A 24,015-nucleotide genomic window follows, 5' to 3' on the forward strand; every position below is an offset into this window, starting at 1 on the left:
ACTTGGAGTTATATTGGCATACCTCATGGGCAAATAGCAGAGTGACCAAAAGCTGGACTTGCCAGCATTGTGCACATCTCATGAATGAATAAAAAATAAATTTCAGATAAGAATGGAATAGGCTACTCTTTAGCTTATGAAGCAGAGAAAATGGTTATCTCTTGTTGAGGGAGTGGCTATGGGATTCTGTTGGTTAGGTAATTTAGGTGAGATTCAGTATGATTGGCAAGCTATATATATATTCCTTGAATATTAACCATATAATCATATATTGAGAGAAGATGAGCATTCTATGAAATATGTGAATGAGAAAAGATTAAGAATTGACCATCTCAGCTTGAAACAAATACTGTATATAGAACATAAAAATAGGGGCAGAAGTAGATTATTCAGTGCCACAATCTTTCTATGCCACGCAGTAAAATCATGGCTGATCTGTTCATGTTTTGAATTGCAAATTTCATTTACCCCAACAACTTTTGATTCACTTGTGTATCAAAAATTAATCTACCCATGTCTTCAAACTATGTAATGCCCCTGTCTCCACTGCCTTTTGAGGCAGAGAAATCCAAATTAGTACAAGCCTGGGAAAAAAAAGAATTCTCCTCACTCTGTCCTAAAAGGGCAACCCGTAATTTTAAAGCAGTAACTCTTTGTTCTGGACTGATGCACACGAGGAAGCATCCTTTCCACATCCTTCTTTTTCCAGAAAATTCTGAATCCCAAAGACACCAGTTAAGTCAACCTTCAGTCTTTCAGATTGCAATGGAAACAAGACTACCATGTCCAATTTTTCTTTCCTTGCTGATGAATCCACTCATGCCAGGTATCAATCTAGTAAAATAAAAAAAGTGAAAGAACTGTGGATGCTGGAAATCAGAAACAAAAATAGAAATTGATTGAAAAACTTTGTAGGCTGTCAGCATCTGTGGAGAGAAAGTAGAGTTAACATTTCGAGTCCAGTGACCCATCTTCAGAAGTTGCTTGGAGTTCTGAAGAAAGGTCATTTGGATCTGAAACATTAGCTTCACTTTCTGTCCACAGGTGCTGCCAGACATGCTGAGCTTTTCCAGCAGTTTCTTTTTGTATCAATCTAGTAAACCTCCTCCGAATTTCCTCCAGAGTCATAGAATCATAGAGGCTACAGCACGGAGACAGGCCCTTTGGCCCAAACTGGTACATGCTGACCAAAATATTCATCCACGCTAACCCCATTTCCCTGCACTTAGCCCATATCCTTCTAATCCTTTCCTATCCATGTGTTAATTGTTAATGTACCACCTCAACCACTTCCCCAGGCAGCTCATCCCATATACATTCCACCCTCTGTGTAAAAATGTTGCCCCTCAGGTTCACTTTTATTCTTTACCTTCTAACTTTACAAAGATGTCTTCTCGTCCTTGATTCTCCAACCCTGGGAAAAAGAATGACTGCATTCACCCTATCCATGCCTCTCATGATCTTATACACTTTTATAAGATTCCCCTCTCAGTTTCCTACATTTTAAAGAAAAACGTCCGAGTTTGTCCAACCTCTCCCTATAACTCAGACCCTTGAGTCCAGGCAACATTCTTGTAAATTATTCTGCACTCTTTCCAGTTCAATAACATCCTTCCAAGAACAAGGTGACCAAAACTGAACACACTACTCCAACTGTAGCCTCACCAGTATCCTTTACAACTGCAACATAACCACCCAACTTCTATATTCAGTGGCCTGACAGATGAAGGCCACTGTGCCAAAAGCCTTCTTCACTGCCCTGTCTACCTGTGATTCCACTTTCAGAGAATTGCGAACCTGAACTCCATGATCCCTCTGTTCCATTATACTCCTTAAGGCCCTTCCATTCACCACGAAACTCCTATCTGGATTTGACTTTCCAAAGCGCAAGAGCTCACACATATCTATTTTAAACTTGATTTGCCATTTTTAAGCCCACATCCCCAGCTGATCAAGGTCCTGCTGCAATTTCTGATAACCGTCCTCACTGTCCACGATACTTGCTATTTTAGCATCATCAGCAAAATTACTCATCATGCCTTGTATATTCTCATCCAAATCATTGATATAGATAACAAACAGTAATGGGCCCAGCACCGACCCCTGACACATTCCACTAGTCATAGCCTTCCAGTCTGACAAGCATCCTTCCACTATTACCCTCTGCTTCCTACCATCAAGCCAATTTTTTTATCCAATTTGGTAACTCAGCCTGGATTCCATGCGATCTAATCTTCCAGAGCAGTGTACCATGTGGAACCTTATCAAATGTTGAAATTCATATAGACTATGCCTACCACCCTGCCTTTGTCAACCTTCCTGGTCACTTCATCAAAGAATTCCAACAAATTTGTGAGGCATGATCTCCCACTCACAAAGCCACGTTGACTACCCCTAATCAAACCCTGTCTTTCCAAATGCATGTATATCTTATCCCTCAGAATCATCTCAAGTAATTTACCCACCACAGATTAGATTAGATTAGATTCCCTACAGTATGGAAACAGGCCCTTGGGCCCAACAAGTTCACACCGACCCTCTGAAGAGTAACCCACCCAAACCCATTCCCCCACCCTATATTTACTCCTCACTAATGCGCCTAAACCAACGGGCAATTTAGCATGTTGTGGTTCTGTTCGCCGAGCTGGGAATTTGTGTTGCAGATGTTTCGTCCCTGTCTAGGTGACATCCTCAGTGCTTTGGAGCCTCCTGTGAAGCGCTTCTGTGATCTTTCCTCCGGCATTTATAGTGATTTGTATCTGCCGCTTCCGGTTGTCAGTTCCAGCTGTCCGCTGCAGTGGCCGGTATATTGGGTCCAGGTCGATGTGCTTGTTGATATAATCTGTGGATGAGTGCCATGCCTCTAGGAATTCCCTGGCTGTTCTCTGTTTGGCTTGTCCGATAATAGTAGTGTTGTCCCAGTCAAACTCATGTTGCTTGTCATCTGAGTGTGTGCCTACTAAGGATAGCTGGCCGTGTCGTTTCGTGGCTAGTTGGTGTTCATGGATGTGGATCGTTAGCTGTCTTCCTGTTTGTCCTATGTAGTGTTTTGTGCAGTCCTTGCATGGGATTTTGTACACTACATTGGTATTGGTTTTGCTCATGCTCAGTCAACAAGTACATCGACCTGGACCCAATATACCGGCCACTACAGCGGACAGCTGGAACTGACAACCGGAAGCGGCAGATACAAATCACTATAAATGCCGGAGGAAACATCACAGAAGCGCTTCACAGGAGGCTCCCAAGCACTGAGGATGTCACCTAGACAGGGGACGAAACGTCTGCAACACAAATTCCCAGCTCGGCGAACAGAACCACAACAACGAGCATCCGAGCTACAAATCTTCTCCCAAACTTTGAGCAATTTAGCATGGCTAATTCACCTAACCCGCATAGTTTTTGGATTGTGGAAGGAAACCCCATCTTTGGCTAACGATAGTACAAAAATATCAGCCAGTGTCTGTGCAATTTCTTCTCTAGCCTCTTGCAGTGTTCTTGGATATATCTGGTCAGGACCTGGAGCTTTATGAACTTTCATACATTCTAATACAACGATTGAATTGAATTGAATTTATTGTCACGTGTACCGAAGCACAGTGAAAAGCTTTGTCTTGTGAGCAATAAAGGCAGGTCACATAGTTGAGTAGCATAGATAAGTAAATAATAGGTAAACAGTGGCAAAAACAAAAACACAGCTACAGGCGAATGTTAAGAGTTTGTGAGTCCATTCACTATTCTAACAACAGTTGGGTAGAAACTGATATGAAACTGGCTGGTGCATGTGTTCAGGCTTCTGTACCCTGTCCCCGATGATAGAGGTTGTAGTAAAACATTGCCAGGGTGGGATGGATTTTTGAGAATGCTGGCGGCCTTTGCTTGACAGCGGGCCTGGTAGATGGATCCTATAACTAATGCCTCTTCTACTGTGATATGTTCTGTCCCCAAGATATCGCCACTAACTTCCCCAAGTTCCCACGTCTTAATGTCTTTCTCCATAGTAAATACAGAGTAGAAATATTCAATGAGAGCCTTGCCCATCTCCTACGGTCCTACACAAACGTGTCCATTTTGGTCCTAAAAAGGTCCTATTCTGTCTCCAGTTATTCTTTTTCCTTTAATATACTTAAAGTACCTCTTTAATTCACCCTAATCTTCTCAGTCAAGGCTATGTTGTGCCCCCTTTTTGCCCACCTGATTTCCTACTTCAGTAAACTCCTATATTCCCTGTATACTTCCAGGGATTCCCCTGATCCTGGCTGCTGCACCTGAACCATGCCTCCTTTTTTCTGGCCAAAACCTTAATATCTCTCGTTATCCCGGATTCCCTATTCCTGCCCTTCACCCATATATAGCTATCTCACTTTTAAAGGCCTCCCACTTGTCAGAAGTTCTTTTGTCTGCAAACAGATCCCTGTAAGCTCCTATCTCATTCCATCAAAATTCACCTTGCCCCAGTTTAGAACTTGAACCTATGTCAGTTTTGCCCATCTCCATAACTATTTTAAAATTCAGAGAATTATAGTCACTGATTCCATAGTGCTCCCCCACTGTTACCTCCATCACCGTCCTCCCCTATTTCCCAAAGGTAGGTCAAGTCAATGCATTTCACCTTTATATAAGGAAACCAGAACTGCACATATTAATTTGAGATTTGGTCACACCAAGACCAGTATAACTGAAGCATACTATTTTTCTTCTATTCTAAATTCTTGTCATAATAAAGGATAGTATTCCATTAACCTTTTTGATTTTGTTGTGCCTGCATTTAATTAGTGACTCATGCACTGTGACACCTAATTCTCTTTGCACCCTAGAATTCCAAAGTTGTTCACTGTTTAAGGAATTCTCTGCTTTTTTATTCTTCACATTTTCACGCAGTGTGCAGTGCATGCCATTTTTGCTCACTCCCTCAACATCTGTCTGCAACTTCATAATGCCTTCTTCATAACTTGATGTGAGCTGCAAATTTAGCTTCACTCCCTTGGACAAAAATCTTAAATGAAATAGGTAGATGCAAATGACCAGCTATCAGATTGTGTTGCAAAAGGAAATACAAGCACAAATACATTTATAAGGGCCTAGGTGAGAAGCTTGTTGAAATGTTACATTTCATATAGAAAGTGGAGGCAGTTGTTTATTTTGTTTTGTAACTTTCATTGGACTTATAATTTTTTATGGTAAGTGTATCACTTTATTTTATATGAACTATATTGAATTATACCCAGGTAGAGCTCATGAACCTGCGATTATATGTTCCTAGAAATAGGGATAGACTGCATCTTTACTCAATTTGGGTTTGTGTATTTGTAATGAGTATCTGTAAGTAAAAGATTCCAGTAGTTCTCCAAGTTTAGCTGTAATTCTATTCTTGACCACTTGAGTTTCTGGCGTGAAACTATGTTCAAGATTGTTTCTTAACGTTTACTAGTTCGTTGGTATACTAACATAGATTACACATGTAGTTGAGGATTTCTATCTGGTATTTTCTACTTTTATGCTCATCTGTCCTCAATTTCTTGTTTATTTAATGTGTTATAACAGAGGGTTGGTTCATGCATAAGCAGCAAACTTTTACCACTGTCTTTCAAAATCAGCCATTAGCTTTTTTTTTTCCACTGTTGCTCTTGAATTCTTTGCTACTTTTGTTTATATGCACGTGAAGTGGGAACTAATAGACCAACTCTGAAATATTATTTTTCATTCTGCTGGTTATCTGTTTATTGAAATTTGTTTTTGTCCTACAGAAAGCAAGCAAATTGAGTGCATAAAGTTTCTTTTAAGTAGAGCATGCTAACTGTTGAAATCTTTGTTTGAGAAGCCAGTTTGTGCTATTCGACTTGAAAAATTTAATAACAGCTGTTTAACTCCTGTTATAGTCAGCGACTACAAATGTGTTTTTCAAACATTTTCAAAGATTGCATATATCTGGAATTATTTGCACATCAATGTCAAGTTTCTGTCAAAGTTACAGCAATGAAGTGGGAAAATGCCTGGCGAAATTCAACTGCTTGCCATAGCCCACACTTGTGATCAGATGTCTCCTCATGCTCCAGTTAATAGGTTTGCTTTGATAAGTGAAGTTGTGTGCTGCAATAGTAGCTTAGTTGCCAACCTTTCATAATTGCTGTTTATATTTTTGTCAGGTTACACAACTTGAGGAGCTGTTGACAGTGCGACATTCAGTTTTTGTTGTGGGTGGTGCTGGAACAGGCAAGAGCCAAGTAAGTAAAGACACTCCAGTTACATCATGGACTAAACCTAGGGGAACCTAAACCAAATCGAGCTGTGATCTATATTGTATTAATCTCCCTTTTGCATGATGATTTTTAAATGACAAACGAAAAACACATGCTTCAATGATAAGCTGTCATAATCACCCCCTACTGTGGAATTTAGAGCAGATGTTCATACTCGATGTGCCAACAGTGAACTCTTCATTGAAAGAAGAGATGCCAATCTGATAGCAAACGGTTCCCACAGGAAAATTGATGGACAAGTAAATGTAGCTCACATTGATTGGACTAATAGGGAAGATCCAGGCAAGGTTTTTTTTAACAGTCTTTTGATCCTTGAATGGAATTATAATCAATATCAGTGAGTCCATTCATAATTATACAAAAACTCATAACTGTTTAACTCAATGAACTCATTTAACATATTTCTTTTAGCAATTCAGTTACTATAAGTTATAATTATAATAACTCAATATTATTAATAATACTAAGAAAATGGACAAAACACATATATTTCATTGGCTTTACATCAACCACTATCTGCTTGATCAATCGTAAATAAGTATTACTTGCTCTCATTTTATTTCTTAAATCTATTACTTTAAGAAACAATCTCTTACAATTAACAGCCTTGGGTCTTGTGCATTTCACTGTTCTGATTGCATTGTTTCTTTGCCTTATTTAGTTCTGTATAGAGGTCAGAAGTCAAACAACACAAGGTTAGATTTCAGAGCGCTGCCCCTTTGTCAAGTGAAGAAAAGCATACAGGCACAGAATTTATAGATAGAGGGATCAGTGAACAGAGATCAAAATATCATATAAATAGTGTGAGTGGAATGCCAAATAATAAGTCTCTGCATGTGTTCAAAAATGTCATGCGATATGAGTAAAGTGTCAACAGCTGAATAGTAAGTGAAGGAGATGATCTATAACCCAATTAATTGAGGCAGAGAAATAAATTACAAAAAAGTAAAAATAAGGTGGTACTGGAAATAAATCAAATGGCTGGAATAACATGATAGATACGAGTCACATGCTGAGGGTCTAACCAAAGTAACAAGTAATCCAAATTGCACAAACCAATTAAGGTAGAGAGATCATAACAAGGTATCAATGTGATGGTGGTAAAATAGGATAGTAAGGAAGATTTTACAAATACAGAACAGAATGATGGGGTTGCATGTAGCGCAACATGAACCCAAGGTCACGGCAGCTCCACATCAAATTTTATATAGAGTCAGGATAGAATGAGGGTTAGAACAGCCATTACAATGTGTGGAATTGCATTCCTTAAGTATCTTCAGTTCTATTCTGCCTAAATTTAAGTGTTTTTCTCAAGATTGGTGAATAATTATGCTTTATCAACAATTTATTTATTTTTCCCGATAGTTTACTGATAAATTTCAACAAGTTTCTGATGGGAAAACTATGCTGTCATGTTAGTTTCCACCGATGAATGAGTATTGTTTGCATTGAACAATTTGATTCTCTTAAATCCCACTGATGATTTCCTACCCAAACAGGCAGTGGCAGAGATTCATGTCAGCTTATGGAATAGGTTGATGCTGCCGTCTACCTTTGTGGAATCTTGGAAGACCAATGTTTGTGCAGTCTGAAGCTTGGTAAAACTTGGGACCCTTTGTCCCCAAGGAGGTTAAATAAAATTGCCTATGTGCAAGGAATGCTTAAAGACAATAAGTAAAAAGGAACAATCTGTCTCAGCTCGATTTGAAATCAAATAAAGAAACAAAGCCAATGCACTTTCCCAAAGTTGTAAAGAATCAATGAAAGGTATAAATCAGCAGCTAAGTATTTATAAGAGTATTTTCTGTGAAGACATGCATATAAACAGTATGATATAACCTTTTCAATGCCTACAGATATTAAGAACTCTTCACAGGACTTATGCCAACATGAAGTTAAAGCCAATGTGGTGTGACATAAATCCCAAGGCAGTGACCACAGATGAATTATTTGGATTTTTACATCCTGCTACACGTGAATGGAAAGATGGTAAGAAAAATGAAGTTGTAAAGTTATAATTTTGATTTAAATAAATGCAAGATATTGCATTTTGTAAGACAAACCAGGGCAGGCTGTACAAAGTTAATGGTTAGGGCCCTGGTTATCATAAATAATGGTGATTTTGTTCTCCCAAATTGCTACCTAATTATTCAAAAGGGGAAATGATCGCCTCAGATCATGTGTTGCTGCCACAGTGGGCAGGCACCACAAGGAATTGCTACAGCAAGTGAGGTTGAAGGCCCAAGAAACCAATCTAAATGGAGGTCATTGAACGAAGCACATCGCAAAACCAGAATTGAAGAAATCAAGGGGTTGACGTGAAGCCTAACCAGTCCCGGTCAAACAGAAGATGAAAGTTAACAGCCAGCCAGAGGAAAGCAAGAAGTTTTCAATAAAGCTGTGATAAAAGCAGGAAGAATTAACTTAAACTTTGAGGAGCAGGAATAATCCAAGGAAAAAACTGCAAAAAGAAATAGATCATCACTATTGGGACAATACACAGCTGGAATCATTCAGTAGAAAATGTTAAAGAAGCAGGATTCATCTCTAAAAGTCATGAATAGTGACAGCCATTTTGTAAAAGTGAAATTAAAGCAGACATTGTTTGTTAATGCTACAGGCAATGGAATTCACTTAGTAAAGCTGTTAAGGAAACAGGAATCAAATGTTAAAAATCACACATCACCAGGTTATAGTCCAACAGGTTTATTTGGAAGCACTAGATTTTGGAGTGCTACTCCTTCATCAGCTGGTTCATTCGGAATCAAATGAGCATGCAAATGACAGGAATTCTTCATTATAGCCACAAAATTGTGGGAATCCTCCATTTTAGTTACAAATGCAAGAAAACCCTCCAGTACAGCATTACAGAGCAGCAGTGCTGCTAATACTACAAGATAAAAACCTTTAAAGTTGGAAAATACACTCAGAAGACATGGTATCAAAATATTATTGCAAGGAAGATTTACTTTGGTTTGGGCAAAGTAGTTCATAAAATTGGACATGGAGACATACAGCATGGAAACAGACCCTTCAGCCCGACTAGTCCATGCTGACCAGGTTATCTAAACTGAACTAGTCCCTCTAAACCTTTCCTCTGTGTACCTTAACAACTATCTTTTGAATGTTGTAATTGTACTTGCCTCGAACACTTTCTCTGTCAGCTCATTCTATACACACCACCTTCTGTATGAAAATGTTGCCCCTCTGGTTTTGAACTCCCATACTCTGGGGAAAAGACGTTGGCTATTCATCTTACCTATATCCTTCATCATTTGATAAACCTCTGAAAGGTCACTCCTCAGCCACCTACTCTTCCAAGGGCGAAAATCCCAGCCTATTTAGCCTCTCCTTATAACTCAAATCCTCCAGTTTCAATAACATCCTTTTCAATCTTTTTTTGTGCCCTTTGTAGTTTAATAACATCTTTCTCATGCAGGGCGACCAGAATTGTATGCGGTACTCCAAATATGGCCTTACCAATGTCTTGTACAGCTGTAACATGATGTCCCAATTCCTGTACTCAGTACTCTGACTAGTGAAGGTAAGCATGCCAAATGCCGCCTTCACCACCCTATCTACCTGTGATTCCTATTTCAAGGAACTATATACCTGCACCCCTAGGTGTCTCTGTTCAACAACTCTCCTCAGGGCCCTAACCATTAAGTTTGTACATCCTGCCCTGGTTTGACTTACAAAATGCAGTACCTTGCATTTATTTAAATCAAATTCCATCAGCCATTCTTTGGCCCACTGGCCCAATTGATCAAGGTTGCGTTGTACTCTTAGCCCTCACTGTTTGCTATGCCACTAATTTTGGTGTCATCCACAAACTTAGTAACCATGCCTTCTATATTCTTATCCAAATCATTTACATCATTTACATAAATGACAAATAAACGATGACCCAGAACAGATCTGTGCGGAACACTGCTGGTGACAGGCCTCCAATCCAGAAAGCAACCCTCCACAATCACACTCTGTCTCCTGCTGTTACGCCAATTATGTATCCAATTGGCAAGTTCACCCTGAATCCCATGTGACCTAACTTTACTAATTAGTCTGCCATGCGGAACATTGCTAAAATCCAAATAAACAAAGTCTATTGCTCTTTATAATCTGAGCTTTCTTCAATATTGGTAGCAATGGAAAATGTTTCTAGCAATCTAATATAGTTGCAGGCTTCCATCGTGCTCATAGTATAAAACCTTTTTTACAGAAACATATTCAATTTCAGTGGATTCTGAGTTCTGTTTAGGTTCTGCTTGGAGTCCATGGAATTCGTTCCTATTGCCTATGGCTGTTTGTCTATGATTGGCTGCTCATGGACCTGTTGCTTCTTGTCTTTAACTCCTGGTTTAACTCCTTTCACTATTTGATTGAGGGCGAAACAAACATTTACACTTAACAATTATTGGTTGTGCTGTCCGCATAAATTTTCAACCATTTGTCACCCCTTATGTTAGAGAGTTGCTAGTTGCACACATTTAATCTCAAGCAACTGTAGCTCGGTATAGTTACACTTTTGTTGGCTGTATTTTTTTCAACAATGGAATTTAAGTTGTGAGGAAGCAGTCTTCAAGTGACATATGTGAAGCAAAGACACTTAAAGCTCACTTAGAGTCATAGAGTTTTTATAGCATGGAAGAAGGCCATTTGGCCTATTGTACTTGTACTATTCATCAAATATCCACTTATTCCAATCCCATTTTCCAGCACTTACCCATAGCCTTATGTGTCATGGCATTTTAAGTGCTCATCTAAATAATTCTTAATTGTCTTGAGGGTTCCCACTTCTACCTCCTTTTGTATATTGAGTTCCAGATGCAATTCTCTGGGTGAAAAATGTTTTCCTCAAATCTCCTCTAAACCACCTGCTCCTTACCTCAAAACTGCATCTGCCGATTATTGAGCAATTTGCTAAGGAAAAAGGTTTCTCACTGTCTGTCTCCTCTATGCCCTCAGAACTTTGAGCACCTCGGTCAGATCCCCCTTTATCCTTCTCTGTACTAAGGAAAATAAACCTAGCCTGTCTAGTCTCTCTTCATAGCTGATTACTCCAGCTTAGGCAACATTCTGGTGAATTTCTTCTGCACATTCTTTAGTGAAGTTACATCTTTCATATAGTGTGGTGACCAGAATGTGCACAATACTCAAGCTGCGATCTAACTAACATAATATACAGCTTCATCATAACCTGCTTGCTTTTGTATTTAATGCTTTGACTAATAAAGGCAAGTATCCCATAAAGCAAAATACTGTGGATATTGTAAATCTGAAACAAACACAGAGGACGCTGGAGAAACTCAGGTCTGACAATGTCTGTGGAGAGAGAAATAGAGTTAGTGTTTCGAACCTGGTATGAATCATCTTCAGAACTAATTTTTATCAGAAGTGAACAGAAGCACCCAATATTCCTTTTTAACAACCTTACCTACCTGTTCTGCTGGCTTCAAGTATCTATTGATTTTCAAATTTTATTGTGCAGAAACACAAAAATGAACAATGAAACTGTGAAATTTCATTAATGAATAGTAATATTTATTGAAGTCACAAATTATGCAATTTTAATTTATAAGTTCAATTGCATTGGGTCTGCATACATGACTTCGTGTTAATGTTTTAGATTTTATTGAATATGAAGCTGTCACTTTTTTGGATATATTTTGTGCCAACCTCCCCAAATAGTCCCAGGATGTTGAGCTAGTATGTGAAGTAATGTTTTGGATGTAAAACAAAGAATTAATCACAAATGCAATAAGCCTACAGTCACAGTGCAAATTGGACATAACATTGAGAGAAATGAAGTCAGCATTGGACAACAAAGATGCCGCTTACAGTGTTTGACTTCAGCTGGCAGAAGTCTGGATCTGTTTATGTTTACCCTCCGCTTTCTATTAGCTAACCATTTCTTTATTCATGCTAATATGTAACCTCCTATGTCATGAGCTGTTAGCTTAGGACAGTTAGATGATGAGAGATATGCACAAGAGATGCAGATTTTGTTTTTTATTTGTCTATGGGATGTGGACATCACTGGCTAGGTCAGATTTATTGCCAACCCTATTTGCCCAGAGTCAAAAAACCTTGCAGTTGGTCTGGAGATATGTATAAGCCAGACCAGGTAAGAATGGCAGATTTCCTTTCCCACAGGAACCAGTGAACTAGGTGGGTTCTGCAAAGAAAGTAAAAAGGTTTCTTAGCAGACTCAAACAATGTGCAAATGTCTTACAGCTCATTTATTTGTCTTCATAACATTTGAGTAGCTTCTTTCCAATAGGCAACTCAAACAGATACAGTTGAACAATATTCACATGGTGCAGTCAGCTCTCAGCTTCACTGAGTACTGACTAACCAGTGCTGGACCTTTGGCTTGAGCACCATTCCAGGACAAATTCCAATCACTGATCATTGATATCCTGGATTGGATCCAGATGGGGATAGACTTCTGCTCTATCGTTCCTGGCAGAGGGACTGTCTGAAACAGAAGAACTTTTGGGTGATGAGGCACAGAAAGACTGGAGGGGGGGAAGGAGGAGGGGTAGTGGGGGGAAGAGATGGAGAAAGCCTAGGGATGATGATGTTGGGGACTAGGGGGTGATAAGAGAGAGGGAGACTGGGTTCGGCAGAGTAAGAGAGAGGGACTGAGGCTGGGTTAGGGGAAAGAGGGAGAGAAAGAATGGAGTTGGGTGTGAAGAGAGGAAGCATATAACAGGGAAGGGGTATAGGAAGAGAGCAAGCACATATATATGACTTGAGGTGGAGGGGGAGAATAGAGGGATAATGACTGGGGGTGAGGAATAAGATAGGGAGTAACTGCGGGTTGGGGGACAAACAGGGAGAGTGAGTGGGTATGGGGAATAAGAGATAAAGAGAGAGTGCACATAACGTTGGGTTGAATGGGTGTAGCAAGAGTGAAAGCAGACTGGGGTTGGAGAAAGAGAATGAATGAGAGAGTTGCAACTGGAAAGGAGAGGGAACATGTGAGTGGGGAGGAAAGGTAGAGCATGACTTAGAGGTGGGGCAAGGAGAGATAATGACAGAGGGGGTGGGTGAAAGAAAATTAGATTTATTGGGTGGGCAGGGTTGGACACTGTGGTGAGGAAAGGGGACGAGTGGAAACAGAAGGTGCTGAGTGGAGGGCGGAGAGTAGACAGCCCATGAAAGAGTCAGGAGTGGGATGTGAGGAGATGGGCAGAGGGAATGACAGGATTCACTACAGCTGTTGGTTGGTGCTCAGTGCTCTGATTCCAGCAGCATTGCTACTGCCAGGTCAGTCACCTGCTTCAGTCTGCTCATGGACGGTAAGGGAATGAATGCAGTAATTGAGTGGGGACAAGCTGGTAACCCTTTGGTCAAGATTATCAGTACATCAGAACTGATGACAGTCAGTGGGTTTGCTTAGAATTTCAGGCCTGAAGTATCATTTATGAACTCCTGCTCCTCCAGTAGCTACTGGTAAAGACCAGTAAATGCAGGTAGATATTGTTTCTGGAGCCAACTGTTTTTTTCTTTTCCCTTCTGGGTTTATCCTGAAACCATGACGTGGAGGTGCTGGTGTTGGACTGGGGTGTACAAAGTTAAAAATCACACAATACCAGGTCATAGTCCAACAGGTTTATTTGGAATGCTGCTCCTTCTTCAGGGATTGTGGAGTATAAGATCGTAAGACACAATATTTATAGCAAAAGTTTACAGTGTGATGTAACTGAAATTATAAATTGAAAAAGCCCTGGATTCTTTGTTAAGTGTCTCATCTTTTAGAATGACCGTGTTGGTTTTGGTTCTTTCATATGTAAACCCAAGAACTTTGTTTTAAAGTTACATTCTCAAGTGAACTTTAACAAATAGGTGCCATGTCGGCACAGATAATGTATTGAAGGTGTGAGGTGCCCTGTGTGAGGCTGTCTGCCCCAATGCTCAGACTGATTCTATTTTTAAAAAGGGGATTTACAGAATCTTACATGCATTCATTAAGTTTTTGAGCAATTTGTGTGATTTTTAACTTTGTGTCCCGAAGTCAATACTGATGTTGCAAAATATGCAGCTGGCATGGCCAAACTTAGAAAGAGAGGGTGGAACAGAAGCAACCTGACTGACAACACCAAGTTATGCATCTGTCAAATCTGTTTCTTTATTGCATACCACTTCAGTAATGAACCCTGGACAACCTAAGGTATGATTTGTCTGGTTAGCACACAACACAGTACTTTTCATTATATCTCAGTACATGTGACAATAATAAATCAAATCAAGCCTAGGCAGGAGTAAAGGCTAAGCAGTGTCCCCTTTTGCCTCCCCATGCTTTGGCAGGACAAAGCCACTGACTGAGAGGTGGAATATGCAATTCCATAATACAGTCAGGCTGAGTCAACATGGTTTTGTAATTGTTTATAATTTCTGAGAATTCTTTATGGACTTAATAAGCAGAGTGATAAAACTAAACCAGTACGCATTTGTATTCCGAAATGGCATTCGATAAGATGGTACATAAAAGTTACTAGCTGAAAATGTGTTGCTGGAAAAGCGCAGCAGGTCAGGCAGCATCCAAGGAACAGGAGAATCGACGTTTCGGGCATAAGCCCTTCTTCGGGCCTGACCTGCTGCACTTTTCCAGCAACACATTTTCAGCTCTGATCTCCAGCATCTGCAGTCCTCACTTTCTCCCATAAAAGTTACTAGACAAGTTACAAGCTCAATGTTAGAAATAATACATTAACATGAATTGATGATTAACTAGCACAGAAGAATGAGATTCAAGATAACTAGACCATTCATCAAGGTGGCAGACATTCACTGGTGTGCTGCAGTGAGCAGTGGTAGAGCTTCGACTGTTCATGATCTATATTAATGATTTATATGAAGGAACTGAATGTAATGTAGTCAAAATTGCTTTCCTACCTATTTATATTGTCAGCAAGTTGTGAGGACAGAGAACCTGTGAATAAACATCGATTGGTTCAGTGAATGCACAAAAATGCACAAAAAAGTGACTTTGTCCACTTTGGCAGTAACAATACAAAAGTAATATTGTTTAAATTGAGAGACACCACAGAATGCTGCAATACAAAGAGCTTTGGGTGTCTGTGTCCATGAATACAATTGAAGGGGAAGTAATGGAGTCATATTAACACTAGACTATTGATCCAGAGATGAGGTAATGTTTTGGGGATTTGGGTTTAAATCCAACAGTGGAATTTAGTCTGTAGATAGTGGAATTTGAATCGAATAAAAGTCTGGAATTTAGTCTAATGATGACCATGATTGTCGGAAAAATCTATCTGCTTCACTAATGTCAGGAAGCTGCTATCCTTACATGCAACTCCAGAATGACGGCAATGTGGTTGAACCTTAACCATCCCATTTTCTCTTAACTACCGGGCTATTTTCTTTACGCAGAGAGTGGTAAGGGCGTGGAATGCCCTACCTGCTAAGGTAGTCAACTCAGCCACATTAGGGAGATTAAAACAATCCTTAGATAAGCACATGGATGATTTTGGAATAGAGTAGGGGGGCGAGCTAAGAATAGTTCACAGGTCGGTGCAACATCGAGGGCCGAAGGGCCTGTTCTGCGCTGTATTCTATGTTCTATTAGGAATGGGCAATAAATGCTGGCCTGTCCAACAATGTTCATATCTTATGAATGAATTATAAAAAACACACAAGGTTAGCATGCAGGAGCAGCAAATAATTAATAAATTGAATGTTAACCTTTGTTGAAAGGAGTATAGAGTAAATTGGTGAGACTGCATTGGGATACACTTGCATTGGAAGCAGTTCAATGCATATTCACTAGGATGATTCCTTGGATGAGTATTTGCCCTATGAGGAATAGTATGGCTGGCTTGGCCTATGTTCATTGGGGTTTAGAAGAATAAAAGATGATCTAATTGAAAAATGTAAGATTCTGGAGTGTTCTTGACAGGGTAGAATCTGACTGGATTGTTTTTATTCTTCCATGAAGGTGCTTTTGTTTTACTTATTCACAGGATATAGATGTCACTGGCATTTATCATCATCTCTCATTGCCTTTGAGAAGGTGATAGTGAGCTGCCACCTTGAACTACTGCAGTGTTTGGGGTGTAGGTATCATACAATACAAGATGTAGGAGCAGAAGGAGACCATTTGGCCCATCAATTCTGATCTGCCATTCAGTGAGATCATGGCTGATCTGATGATCCTCAAATTCACTTTCCTGTCTTTTGCCCATCGCCATTGATTCCCTTATGGATCTATCTCAGCCTTGAATATAATTAAGGACCAGCCTCAACAGATCTCTGCAGTAAACAATTCCACAGATTCAGTACCTTCTAAGAGAAAAAAAAAATCCTCATCATCTCTGTTTATAATTTTAAAAATCACACTACACCAGGTTATAGTCCAACAAGTTCATTTGGAGGCATTAGCTTTCAAAGCGCTGCTTCTTTGTCAGGTGGTTGGTTTTTAATGGGTGACACTCCTAGATTGTAGATTCTCACACAAGGAAGCAATCTGTCGACATCTACCTTGTTAAACTCCCTAAGAGGTCTGTATGTTTCAGTATCATATCCTCTCATTCTTCTAAATTCCAAAGAATGTAAGCCTCACCTGCTCAATATCTCCTCATAAGAAAATCGCTCCAGAACTTGAAAGAAACAAGATAACTTCTCTGGACTGCCTCCAGTCAATGCCAGTATATCTTTCCTTTGACTGGGGGACCAAAACTGTTCACAGTATTCCAGGTGTCGTCTGACTAGTGCCTTGTGTTTTTTAACGAGGCTTCCCTACCTTTATGCACTGTTCCCTTCAAAATAAATGCCGACATTTCCTACTACCTGCTGAACTTGGATGCCAGGTTTTTGGAACTCGTGCACGAGGACCTTTAAGCTCCTCTGTGCTGCAGTTTTTTCCCATTTAAATTATATTTATTTTTCCTACTTTTCCTGTAGGTGTAATATCTCATATTTTCCCACATTATATTCCATCTACCAAGTATTTGCCAGTCTATAACCTGTAACCTACCTCTCTGTAAACTCTTTGTGTCATTCTCACTACTGCCTTCTCACCTATTTTTGTATCATCTGCAAATTTAGCTATAGTAAATTTAGTTCCATCATCCAAGTCATTAAAGTATGATGAATAATTGTAGCCAGAGCACCGAATCCCTCTGGCATTCCACTAGTTACAGGTTGTCATCCTGAAAATGTCCACTTTAACTCAACTGTGTCTTCTATTAAAAGAAAAGCAAATTACTGCGGATGCTGGAATCTGAAACCAAAAGAGAAAATGCTGGAAACTTTCAGCAGGTCTGGCAGCATCTGTAAGGAGAGAAAAGAGCTGATGTTTCGAGTCTAACTGACCCTTTGTCAAAGCTGTTCCCAACACCATTGTTCTCATTAAGTATCCTCATGTGTGATACCTTATAGAATGCCCTTTGGAAATCCACACATATTGTTTGTTCTGGTTCCCTGTTAGGTCCATTGACTCTGCTCCACCATTCGATCATGTCTGATATGTTTATCATCCCCATTCTCCTGCCTTCTCCTCATAACCCCTGATCCCCTTACCAATTAAGAACCCATCTATCTCTGTCTTCAATAATGACTTGGCTTCTACAGCCTTCTGTGGCAATGAGTTCAACAGATTAACTACCCTCTAGCTGAAGAAATTCCTCTTCATCAAAGTTCTGAAGGGTCATCTCTTCACTCTGAAGCTATGTCTTCAGGTTCTAATCTCTTCTATTAGTAGAAACATCATCTGCATGTTTACTTGATCCAGGCCCTCTTAGTGTTCTGTAAATTACAATGAGATACTCGCCTCATCCTTCTAAACTCCACTGAGTACAAACTGAGTCCTCAACCACTCCTCATATGTCAAGCCCTGCATTCCAAAGCTCCTCTGGACCTCCTTCAAGGGCATCACATCCTTCTTTTGACATGGGGCCCAAAGCTGTTCACAATATCCCAACTGAAGTCTGATCACAATTTGATACAGCCCTGGCAGTACATATCTGCTGTTGTATTCTAGCCCTCTTGAAATGAATGCTAACATTGTATTTGCATTCCTAACTGCCAACTAAACCTGCATGTTAACCTTAACAGAATCCTTAGGATTTCAAAGTTAGAAAATAGTCTGTTTCGATTCCTACCAAGATGCATAACCTCCCACTTCTACACATTGTATTCCATCTGCCATTTCTTTGGCCAGTCTCCAAGTCTGTCCAAGTACTTAATGAAGCCTCCCTGCTTCCTGAGTACTTCCTGTCCCTCCACTTATCTTTCAATCATTGGCAAACTTAGCAACAATGCCCTTTGTCTAATTCCATTAATATATAATATGAATAGGTGTGATACAAACACTGACCCTGTGGAACTCCACTAGTCACTGGCTGCCATCCTGAAAAAGGTCCCTTTATCCCCACACTCTGCCTGCTATCTGTCAGCTAATCCTCTATCCATGGCAATACCTCAGCCAATTCTCTGTGCATGCCAGTACCTTGTCCGTAACACAATGGGCTCTTATTTAGTAATCCCCTGTGTGACACCTTGTCAAAGGCCTTCTGAAAATCCAAATTAATCATGTTATCTGGCTCTCCTTTGTCTAACATTCTCATACCACCTCAAAGAATTCTAACAAATTTGTCAGGTGTACCCTCCCCTTTATGAAACCATGCTGACTTAGCCCTATTTTATCCTGCACTTCCAAGTATTCCAGCACCAGGGGTCCAGGTTCAATTCCCGCCTTGAATGACTGTCTGTGTAGAGTTTGCATGTTCTCCCCATGTCTGTGTGGGTTTCCACCGGGTGCTCCGGTTTTCTTTCTCAGTGCACAGGTGTGCAGGTTAACTGGATTGGCCATGCCAAATTACCCGTGGTGCTTAGGGATGTGTAGATGAGGTGCATTACACGGATAGGGTAGGAGGATGGATCTGAGTAGGATGCTGTTTGGAGGGTTAGTGTGGACTTGTTGGGCTGAATGGCCTGTTTCCACAGTGTAGGAATTGTATTCTATTCAACCTCTGAGGTCAGGCTAAACGGCCAATAATTTCCTATTTTCTGCCTCCCTCCCTTCTTAAACAGGGGTGTTAGTCATTTTCTAGTCCTCTGATATCCTCCATGACTCCAGTGTTTCCTGGAAGATTGCCACAATGTTTCCATAATTTTCTAAACTGTCTCCAGTGGAATTCTCGGTGTACTTCATCTGGTCCAGGTGGTTTATCCGCCTTCAGACCTTTCAGCTTTCCCAGCAATGTTTCTTTAGTGATGGCCACTAAACTCACCTCTGTCCCCGACTCTCTTGAAGTTCTGATATACTACTATGAAGACTGATGCAAAATACTTAAATCCTACCTGTCACAGTTTTGTCCACTCACTTAATTCATCAAGGTTTCTTTGTAACTTTATAGTAAGTGACAAGAGCATTAAGTTTTTGCATCACTGACAGATCTTGAATAAATAGATAATCAATTGCACTTATATGTTTGAAATGCTGTTGAACATGGGAGACAAATAAGAAATTCGGAGTGAGATTTGGTCATATCTGACTTTATCATTGTGTAAGCTATAGCAGCTGTACCTCCATCTCTAATTTGGTGCCAATGAGCCATCCCTGTTACTAGCTTTTCTTTCCAAGTACATTTATCCCATTTATTAGCATGTTTGGTTTTCACAGTTCATGCCAACCACCCATTTTCAAGTTAAATCGCTGAATTTCAACTTGTGCTGGTTTTTCAATGTTCCATTTGAAAATAAATCTGCCTTCTTCACTAGTTTTATATTAATATAAACCAATATAATCAGTTGAAGGAAAGGTGAAAGATCTTTGCAACTGTTAGTTGTGCCCAAACTTGTGGCTATATTTTTCAAGATAGGTCTGTTGGTTCCTGAGTTATAATAATCTGATTTATGTATGCTTATGTGCTTCATAACAAACTGCTAAAAATTCTGCTCTTAAAATCATTTTTATTAGTCTGCAGGTCAACCTTTTGCTCATACATAGCTGTTGTCTTATGCATAGGTTTATTTTCTTACTGACTAGTTGCAGCTGTTTTTCTGAGATAAGGAGGATGATCTCTGGTGTGAATATATTAACTTGCTTTATCTAAGCTCTACTGTACCTGCATTTGTAGAATTGCTAAGATTGGGAAACATAATGGGGAAAGGATTGGAACAGTGATTATTTTCTTTTCAATTAAAATAAACACTGGATGATCCATTTTTGGGATCTTAAATCTAATTTTTTTTTAAATTTGTCCTTGAAAATGAGTGAATCTGGCAAGAAACTTATTGCTCATTCCCGGTTACTCTGAGCCATGCCAATAGAGTGTTGCAATATGTGAGATGGTGCTGTGATGTGTGATGCAGACTTTTGGCTCCATGTGCCTTTTCTGAAAATCTCACGATTCTGTATTTCAGTTTATTTTAAATGTTACATATTCAATGCTTTTTTATTTTCTTAAGGGCAAATGCAATCTTTTTAATAGGCATTAAATAATAACATGGGATATAAACATAGAGATTTATGACACGGCTGATGACCGTTGAAAGAATTATCCATCTCGTCCTAGTCCACTGAGCATTTCTTATAAATTTGTAAATGTGTATGTTTCAGTTATCTATCTATCCATATTCCTTTTGTGATGAAATTCATTTCCAACATTCTCACAGAATGCAAGATTCAGAGTACTTTATCCCAAGAGGTGTGAGGTAGCTACATTCACTTCTGCTGAATGAGAGATTTATTGTAACGTCTTTAATAGGTTACACAGGACAGTTGATAAAGAGCTCAAAGGTAGTACTGTTGGAACGTCAATGAAACTACATTTTTTTTATATAGTGAGGATACAGGGAAGTCCTACAGCTCTGTTCAGCAAGAGTTTAAGAAAATGATGGGAGCGAGAACAAGCCACCTCCAACTAATAGTGCAGTACAGCTAATAATGGGGCTTGAAAATCCCACAATTAGTGTTTGCAGAATGAAGTTGTGTGAGAATTGACCTCGGAGAAATCCAGGAGTTGCATCTGCTTGGTTAAGATTGCTGTTTGTGAAAAACTGGAGTTGTCCCTGTCTGAGAGTATAGTTTCTGAAAGGCAGACCCAGGAAAGGGACATGATTGGTCAGGAAGGGAGCAGTAATTCGAGTGTCCATGAGGGAATGATCCTTGAGAGGAAGCTTCGAGGCCATGTTAGCAATAGTGAATCCAGTAGTGATCTTCTGTGAAGTTTAATGACCCTCCATGTCTTCAAACATTGGTGAGAGATCTGCCTTGAATGCATTTGCCATTTGATCTGTGCTGTAGACATTCATTCAATCCATTCCCCATATTTACCATGTTAATTCTGCATGTTAGAACTAAGAGGCACATTAATTGTTGATTTTATTACTGTTCTAATGTTATATAGTAAAGTTTGTTGTTGCATATTTAAGATCATGAAATCTTGTGGCTTTATTCTTTGCAAGTCCCCTCTGGATCTCTCATCTTATCCACTCTAAGCTAAAAGGTTACTGGTCCCCACATAGATCATAACATAAATTTGGTAGCCTGGTTTGGGATCTTAACAATTGAAGAGGCAAATTTAAATTCTGCTGTTTGGTTGTTCTATGGTCTAATAGCCTTCCGTGTAAAAGCTATGGCTCAGCTCTTCCCATCTCTGAGTGGTCTGAGACCAAATGTGGCTACAAGCTACATGTTGAGATTTCTGAGAAGTCCCAAAACAATAATGAAACTACTTGAATAACTGAAATTCTGATGAGTCTCAAACCCTCTGAAAATGTCTCCAACTCTTTGCTACACTTGAAGATTTTGGAGCGTTCCAACTCACTTACTTGGATCATTACCATTCCTGATGAAGGGCTTTTGCCCGAAATGTCGATTTTTACTGCTCCTCGGATGCTGCCTGACTTGCTATGCATTTCCAACACCACTCTAATCTAAACTCTGGTTTCCAGCTTCTGCAGTCCTCATTTTCGCCTGGATTATTACACTGCAAATGCCAGATGAATAAAAACCAGTCGAACTCCTGGGTAACTATACAACTAATTTCTCCAACTCACACACCCCCGATAATACTCCTATCACTTGACTGCCTCTAAACACATAATGCACGAGGCAAGCCTACCACTTGCAATGACCTTCCCTCACAGAGCTCACGACAGTGCAAACGAAAAGACAAAAGCATTTGAAAATCACTTAGCATCCCTACAGTGTGGAAAACAGGCCATTTGGCCCAATGAGTCCACACTAACTTTCTGAAAAGCATGCCACCCAGGCCCATTCCCCCATCCTATAATCCTACATTTCCCATAGCCAATGCACCTAACCTATACATCCCTGCACTTTGTGGGTAATTTAGCATGGCCAATCCACCTAATTTGCACATCTTTGGACTGCAGGAGGAAACCGGAACACCTGGCGGAAAGCCATGCAGACACATGGACAATGTGCAAACTCCACACAGACAGTGTCCCGGGGTGAAATTGACCCTGGTTCCCTATTTCTGTGAAGCAGCAATGCTAACCACGGAGCCACCGTGCTACCCTTCAGTCAGGAGTACTGAGTAATGACTTACCTAAGCCTCCACCTGAGGTCCTCATCATCACAGATGCCAATTTTCAGCATCCATAAAATCTTCCACTACTTACCTTATTGCATCCCCTGGTTAATTATCAGCAAGCTTGATTGTCAAGCCCTGATTCTACTCTTATTGAGAGCTGCATATAAACTTCATTCTTTCCTTGAGATGTGCCTGAGGAAGAACTCATAGGCCCCAATACATCTGTCTTTACCATATCATCACAACACCAATCATTCATGCTATCCCTAATGATCACTAGCTAAAAGAATAATTACCCAGGGCACTGATTAAAGAAAAAAACAATTGCAATTATGTATCACTTTTCATTGTCTGAAGTCATTCCAAAGCACTTTAGTTAACTTAGTGTGCTTGAAGTATTGTCATGGCGGTTAAGCTGATGATCACTTTGCAAACATCAGAGATCCATAAATGCAAGAAATAAATGGGCAGATAATCTACTTTTTGTGATAGTATTTTAAAAATAACTGTTGGCTATGACAGTTCATGGCCATGGCTTTTAATGTCAACAGTGTTGCACAACCTCTTTACTCCAAACTGTGAGCGGTAATTTCTGGACAGTAGTTCTGTCTGGTACTTAACCAAGCTATTTAAAACAGCTGAACCTAGAGTGTTATTATGTTGAGTTGAGTTCAAATCAAGCACAACAAAAGTGTATTGTTTACTTTATTTGTGGGGAATGAAGAAGGAGAAAAAGATTATATGAATTTATGTATGCTTTTAGTTAACAAAGTATTACTGTTGAAGTTAGAATTTCATTATTGCAAGGGAGGTTTCATGTATTTGTCCCTGTGGAAGTTTTTTTTTAACCACACATAAGTCAGTAATCAATGTTTGTTTGATCTCACCAAAAACAGGTTTGTTTTCAACTATGATGAGAGAACTTTCCAGCATTGCACATGCGAGTCCAAAGTGGATTGTTTTAGATGGAGATATTGATCCAATGTGGATAGAGTCACTCAACACAGTAATGGACGATAACAAGGTTAGTATTTTGCATGCAGTTGAATGTCAAAATGTGAGGAACAATCAGTTTTGCATAGTTTCATATTTTATGTCGCTACAGTCGGATTAATTTCTAGCAATTCCACTTTTGGCTCCCAACATGGCATGGTGTTGTTCATCAATGTAAAACTGGTGTAGTCCAAGCATCCCAGATGTTGGACCTTGATCATAATGAAGCT

At 39.7% G+C, this 24,015-nt stretch overlaps 1 protein-coding gene across 1 annotated transcript in view; it reads left to right on the top strand.

The window, feature by feature from the left end:
- Nucleotides 1-24,015, top strand: part of dnah9l (dynein, axonemal, heavy polypeptide 9 like) — a 432,311-nt gene that overhangs the window by 175,577 nt on the left and 232,719 nt on the right. Inside the window, exons 40-42 of the mRNA XM_043693603.2 lie at nt 6,147-6,224; nt 8,117-8,249; nt 23,689-23,816. Of these exons, the coding sequence (XP_043549538.2) occupies nt 6,147-6,224; nt 8,117-8,249; nt 23,689-23,816 (339 nt within the window). The remainder of the gene's footprint in view (nt 1-6,146; nt 6,225-8,116; nt 8,250-23,688; nt 23,817-24,015) is intronic.

Source organism: Chiloscyllium plagiosum, unplaced genomic scaffold (genome assembly GCF_037043375.1).
Source record: "Chiloscyllium plagiosum isolate Xiang-an unplaced genomic scaffold, Cpla_swu_hap1 HiC_scaffold_7, whole genome shotgun sequence".
NCBI classification, from domain to species: domain Eukaryota; kingdom Metazoa; phylum Chordata; class Chondrichthyes; order Orectolobiformes; family Hemiscylliidae; genus Chiloscyllium; species Chiloscyllium plagiosum.